Consider the following 7,096-nt stretch of genomic DNA (forward strand, 5'->3'; position numbering starts at 1 on the left):
GTTTTCTTTTTCCTCTTGTGGGTCCACAAGCTTTATTCAAGTGAACTTTTCATTGTTTCAAATAATCATCTCCAAATGATCATATCTGCACAAATCTGCTGCAGCTTGTTCCGTTGAATACTGTGATAGAAAATATAGAACAAGTGCATTTTGCATATTTTGGTGAATATTATTTTTGGGTTGTTTTTGAGTTTCTTTAGCCTAGTAGTTTTTTTTTTTGTATATGGTTCCAGATTACCTGTTGTAGCAGAAGGGTCACTAATTAGTGACGCACACGTCAGAGGCATGTGTGACAGATTGTTCCAGGGAACACAAATCTGAAGAAGGCATGGTGATCCATGCAGACCTTTCCAAAGCCTTTTGGCAGCACAATGATTGGTAAGCTTTTGAACCGCTCAAACTCGCCAGGTCTGATTTTGATGTCAGAGTTGTTCCTCTTGGAGAAGAAATGTGTTAGTTTGTTAAATTATCTACATGCAAAAAAAATGGTACTGCTTAAAAGATTCAGACAGAAGATAAAAGAAGATTTAACAGCCAGGTTTATTTTATGATACACTTCCTACATTATCATAAATAAACAGATTAAAAATCCTTACCCACATATCCCCTGTCATTTCTGTCCATTGTGGGAGAGCTGCCTGATGATGAATAAGTTGTGTTAAGTCTGCAAGGTTCAGATTAAGATACAGTATGACTTGCATGTATTACATATTGCTTTACATTTTTACCTTAAAATGTGCTATAAAAAGTTGAACACACCACTTTAGAAAAATATCAAAATAGAAACCAAACCCCAAGGAAATCTTCTTACCCCCCAACGTCCTCTCCAGTGAACGCTCCCTCTCTCCCAGTGGGCACAAAACCCCAGTCAGAGCAGCCTACAGTGTCTTTACTAGTAGTAATTTTGCCCAGGCAGAAGAATAGTTGGAACATTAAATGGGTAAACTGCAACAAAAGGATTTACTTTCTCCATGTGTCTTCTTTGCAAATCTGCGCTGTCTGAGCACATGCAGTCAGTGAGGTGGGCTATGTGGGTGCACTGCAACAGCCAGTCCAATATACAGGACCGAAGGATCAGAAATCTTATAAAAACAACAAATAAAGAAAAGCACAAGAGCACTAAAATTCAACGCATGTAAACTCAAATGGGCATTGTGGCAGGGGTGGGAAAAAAAAATCAATAATCTGTTGTCAAATGTTGCAATTTTAGTTTCCTCAACAAGTACTTGACAAATAAAAAGGTAGATGATGCTTAAGAGCTTTTCCATTTAAAATATTCAGTTTTTTAAATTGACATTGTTGACAAAAGATGCCCAAAGTACAGAAAATTTTCTACCTCAATCCATTGACCATAAAATCATGATGGCAAAACATAGAATCCTGATTTGAGATGTGATCACAGAGCCCCATATGAGCTTTTTCAACAAGCGATCAGCCACTGGAAAAAGAAAAAGAAAAGAAAAAAGTACTTCAAGTTGAATGTGGGCTGATTTTCCTCATGCAGTGATGTGTCCTGATTACACCATATGTCTCCTCCCAGCACAGACCACATTTAAAAAGTTTGAGTTGAATCAACCTGAGCACCATAGAAATAATGAATCACTCTACCTAAAATCTATAGCTATGGAGCAAATTTTGAAATTCAATGAGAAACACGTGTAGACATTCTGGTGTTAGTAGAAGCTCTGCTTTGTGCTTGAAATAAATGGGAGGGCACTAAGTGCTAACGGTGTCCAGGCACTTCACCATCAGAAAAACACCTGGCACAGAGCGTTAGAGAAAAACTACAGTATGACCTTCGAAAACTACAACCATGCATGGATAAACTGGCCTCTCCGTTCTGCACTCGTTTCTACATAGAAGGGTTAAATACACACAAAGACACAAACAATTCACAGATTAAACTCAACATTAAAATTAGTCTCTTCTGACTGCCACATAACAGTGTTATCCAGAAGCTACTGTCTGAGTACACCTCCCTCTGGTGGTGGGAGGAGAGCTGGACTTCAGCGAGAGGAAAGTTTATTGTTTCAATTAAAACTGTGTCCTTTGTCCAAACATGTAGGAAAAGAGAAGAGGTGAGCCAGGTTTACTGCTTGAGTCGTGGTGTGCTGTGGCAGGGAGGTGGTGAGGGACGGCCGAGGGTCTTTACTCTCCGATGCTCTCCTGAGCACCGCTGCTGCCGATGCCCAGGTAGGCGGCTGCCGTGTCCACAGCGCCTTGGAGCGGGACGACCACGCTGTCCAGGAGGCCTCTGAGGGTGTTGATCTGATCGGAATCCAGGTTCTGGTAGGCATAATAGAGAGAACCGCACACCACCACAAGGAGCAGGAGCTTAAGCAACAGGGACAGGAAGCCTCGTCGGACAGGCGCTTTGCCTGACGAAACGTTGCTGCTCGGTCGGGACAAAGACTCAGAGTAAGAGCGGCTCTCGGTGTGGACACTGTGCTGGACACGGGACTCGTCCAGCCAGTACTCACTTGGTTTTACAGGCCGACCGGCTGCACCTCTGATTGGACGTCTGCAGGTTGCACTGATTAGACAAACAATGAAATTGACTTTCAGGTTAGATTGAAAACCAATAAAGAAATCCTCAGTCAAAGTCCAATCCCTTGTTTTTTCTACAGCTCAGAACAAGACCTCACTATCTGTTACTACAAATTAAGTTTGCTTTCTCATCACAGACTTGTTGCATCTGCCAGCTTAAACCAAACTTTAGGGAGCTTTAGTGATGATTTGTTAAATGTTGCCTTCAAATCTAGCAAGTGGACTGTCTTCCAAGTTATGTTTACATAGTTGAGTAATAACTTCCACATTCCATGTTTAGGACATTTGACATTCTAGTTATATAGTTCCGGGTTTCTGCAGAAATCCGCCAGTCATATTTAATGCTTTTTATTACATTTTAATGCTATACTGTAAAAACTTTAATGCCATGACCGTGAACTCAACAAATGACACGGGTTTGTTTTCTGTAAAAGATGATTTTTATATGAAATCTGTCCCTACATTTCACCATTTCTGAATCCGGAAACCACCCCTGACCACCCACGGGCTGCAGTCATTCTCTGAAATCCACGTTTTCTCGCCATTTTGGCTGGAATTTGCATTTCAACCCTTTCCCAGCTCTCCTCCACCTGGTCCTACCTGCCGGCCACTTTAAAAACACGCAGCTTTTGGCAACTGTACCCGACCGGTCGGAACAAATATCGCCATGCTTCAGCATGTTTACGCGGACGTACATATCTGACGAATCGCAGTCTATAATTATATATTTATTACTGTCGAATATTTTTCTTGAAAACCGCAGACAGACTTATAATGCCACTGAGAATCAAATGTAATGATTTTTAAAGCCATTTAAGACCTTAATTTTCGCAAAATCAACTCAATGACTATTAATGCTTTTTAATGCCCTGCAGAAACCCTGCAGTTCCTTGAATATTTCCAAATACACAACTCACATATTTGACTGAGTGTGAGCATCTTGACACGAGGAAAAATAATTAACAAGTCTATAATGAGCACGGCTTACCTGATGCCTGTTGGTGTGCTTATTTCATTGGCAAGGATATCTTCAACAACACTCTCGCTGGCCTTTTTAGGGGTCTCTTCAGTAATTATCTCCTCCACCACCTGTCAGGATATATTAAGATATGGTCATACAAATTGAAACTACACTCTGATCACCAAAATCAGGAATGGCAAAGTGTGCCTCACCTTGGTTTGTCGTCTGCTGCTGGTTCTGACAGTGACAGGAGCTTTTCCTCTGCTCCTCACAGGCTTCTCTACTACAGGAACTGGCTCTGGTTCAGGCGCGGCAATCTCCTCTGGAAAAACAGTTAATATGAAGAACTGTGAACCATGGCGATATTAGGACAGTAATCAGTGTGGCAGTTCTTACCCAAGGAATGACAACAGATGTTCAATTTTTTGCAGAAAAGGGAAAAGTATGTTTTATAACATACTAATATATTTAAAAAAAGCTGATTTTGTCCTTTCAAGTCCAGTATAATTTGAAAACATCCCCGGTAATGTGTGGTCAGAGCTCACCATCTTCTTTGTCGCTGTACTGGTCAGAGTTTGTGTTGCCGTTCTGGTTGCTGTCTGCCTTGGGGAGAGCTGTGACATCTGTAGGAGCTTCAGGTTCGGCTGGAGGCTGGTCCAAAAGCTTCTGCAGCTTCTTCTCGTACAACTTACGGGTAGAGGCTGAGAGGACAGAAAAAGAGGCGCAAAAGTGCATACAGTACTTACTATGGTACTTTTACTCCAATTAATGTAGCTTTGTGCATTTTAATCTAAACATGAAAACATCATAACCAAATCTAGAAGTAGAGAATTCAAAAATGTCTTATGTGCAATATAATAAAATTACGGTATGTCATGAATCATGTATTTTATAAAAATTGAAAAATATCTGGAATCAACATGTAAAACCTTTTTCAAAATGTCTACAAGTGTAACCAATTCTGAAAAAATGGTGTCTCTGCATACTAAAGATATTTTACAACTTCAGTTTTTTATTTCCTTTGTCAAAGTGCCATTCAGCCAAGTTCAGGAGAAAAGTCTCAGATTTTTTTCCACATTGCAGCTGAGTTTCATGATTGCAGAATGTTTTTTTTTTTTCAGCTTTATTTTTGGAATTTGTTTCAATGAGACTTATGAAATAATAATAATACATTTTATTTGTATAGTGCTTTTCAAAACACTCAAAGAGGCTTTACATATAAAAGCAACAAACAATAAAATAAAGGAACATCATAAAAGTATAAAATAACAAAATAAACTTTGTGATTACTCTGATAAATTGCATCGCTTGGGCATTTTTTCAAACCTATCATCACTTTATGGGGTTCAGAGTTCTAACAGTACATGTTTTTGCATTAAAAACAATCGGGTAAGTTTCTACTTTGTTTACCCTCGACTATGGCGATAACTGTATTGATCTCAGTATCAGTAGGACTACAGTTAAAACTTTTGAAAAGCTACAGAATATAACCTGACACAAACAGCTATGCTTGATAAAGCAAACGTTTTATTTAATGTAACCTGCTTTGCAACTTTTCTCCATTAAGTGCCGCATAAATTAGTAATAATATATAAACACATGTTTGCATCTTTGAGTTTAATCTTTGACGTTGTGTTAAGGGTAAGACATGCATCCAGGAACTCACCAACAATAGGTCCTGTCTCCACACCATGCTTTGCCAGCTGCTGTTTTAAATCTTCATCGGTGAGATCTGTCACTTCCACCTCCTCTGTGCGAGGCTTATCTGTCTTTTTGGTAGCTTTCTGCAAAAAGATCCAAAATCCATCAATCACTGCGTTAAGATGAACACCCATAAAGGTGCTGCATCAGTCCAAACAGACGCATGGTTACTATCACACGCTTACAAATCCGATTAAACAAGAACTTACTCTTCCAGACCGACTTTTGTTTGACACCACGGGGGCAGGTAACTCTTCGTCGCTGGAGAAAGTGTCTGCAGGCGGGCTTTTCTTGTTATTCAGTATGGTTAAGTTTTTCAGATACAGCTGCACGTACACTTCTTTTTTGTGCTCACCGCTGGGAAGTGGCACATTGTTTGCTGTAAGCTCATTCTTCAGCTTATCTTTCGTGAGAACCGACGGGTCTTCCAGGAATTCTGCCATGCTAACTTTTTTTAAAACCGATGTGAAGTTTTCTTTATTTTCGCTACTTGCAGCTAACGGAAATCAGCTCCTTAACTGAGCCGCTACAAACAACAACACCGGGAACGTGACCGAATCGCGCTGTTGTCAAACAGAAGTGGCGCCTACCCGCTGCCGACAAAGCTAGCAGGACAGAAGCGGTTTCTTCAAATAAACGTCCAGTCCTGCGTGTTAGCCTAGTGGCAGAAATATTTACACGTAGCTTAGATTTTTCAAAAACAGATACATGCGTGTGCTGTGAACGAAACAAATGCAAAAATCGATATTAACCAGCTGTAAATTGACTGAATTAGCTTAGCTTCAAACCGGTCCACTTGCTTCTGTCTGTCCGCGGTCGCAACAGGGCCAAACATCAAGCAGCGCCGCTATTGGCTGAAGGTCCGCAGTAAGCTGCGCTCTGATTGGCCTGCTATGAATGGAACGCTGGCAGGCCGCCGCCACAAAGAAACCGTAGGCTGTGTGTTTTAGATAACCGCTTTGCACAAATCCCGACGAACGCATTTGCACAATTGTTTTAATTTACAGAGGTTATTGACAGTGTGATATAATGTGGCAGACAAATGTGACTTTAAGTGCCTAATCTGAGTTGCATTAGGTGGAGAGGGGACAATGTTAATGGCGGTTTAATGGCACTGACGGCTGCTCGCGTTTTACAGCTGCAGTTTCAGGTTTATGGCAGGGTTTTGGTCCAATCCCCAATAATTGATAACGGTTAGCACTTATTATTGTGAACTACAGTGTCTCTAACGATTTATTTTTGGCACAATGCGTTATGGGCGAATGTTAAGCAATTAATATGAAATCTGCTGTTGTAACAGAAGAGGGCAGTGCAACCACATTGTTGTAAAGAAACGGGTTTGGCTTATTAAAAGTTTTATATTGTTTAATAGAAAACATACACGAAAGCAAATTTCATGTCTAAAACACACTGTGCTTTACAGTGAGAAGAAACTGAGATGGTTCAACGGAGATGTGCACTTCGACTGAACAAAAACACAAATACAGCATGTAGTTGGTCTTTTCTGACTTGCACAAAATAATGTGAAAGTCTCATTTCTATTGATGAGGTTAGAAAATCATTAAATGCAGCCCATAATGCACTACAAGTTTGGTTACAAATTCTAGACCACTGAGTTAATCTGCACCCTGGTCAGGTGTGGCTTTATAAAACAATGATCTGATAGTGTGACCAGAACACAGACACTTCTTTGATCAGTGACTGTAAGCAGCCATCTGACGATACAGCTTCATTTAAATGCCACAATCCCACAGATAAATAAGATTAGATAAGATTCAATTAGATTAAACCTAACTGACACAGCACAAGTACTAAGACAACAAAAAACTGTTTAGCATCTAACCAGACAGGCAAAAGGAGCAGTAAAAGTGCATTACATGCAGTATA

At 40.2% G+C, this 7,096-nt stretch overlaps 1 protein-coding gene across 1 annotated transcript; it reads right to left on the bottom strand.

The window, feature by feature from the left end:
- Positions 1-521: 521 nt before the first annotated feature.
- Positions 522-6,045, bottom strand: tmpob (thymopoietin b). The gene is made up of 6 exons (XM_022216988.2): positions 5,419-6,045; positions 5,175-5,292; positions 4,054-4,209; positions 3,721-3,830; positions 3,536-3,636; positions 522-2,533 (listed from the first exon to the last, which is right to left on the bottom strand). The coding sequence occupies exons 1-6, from the start codon at positions 5,650-5,652 to the stop codon at positions 2,149-2,151; spliced, it is 1,104 nt and encodes a 367-aa protein (XP_022072680.1). The 5' UTR covers positions 5,653-6,045; the 3' UTR covers positions 522-2,148.
- Positions 6,046-7,096: the final 1,051 nt, after the last annotated feature.

The sequence above is a fragment of the Acanthochromis polyacanthus genome, chromosome 8, assembly GCF_021347895.1.
Source record: "Acanthochromis polyacanthus isolate Apoly-LR-REF ecotype Palm Island chromosome 8, KAUST_Apoly_ChrSc, whole genome shotgun sequence".
Lineage (NCBI taxonomy): Eukaryota > Metazoa > Chordata > Actinopteri > Pomacentridae > Acanthochromis > Acanthochromis polyacanthus.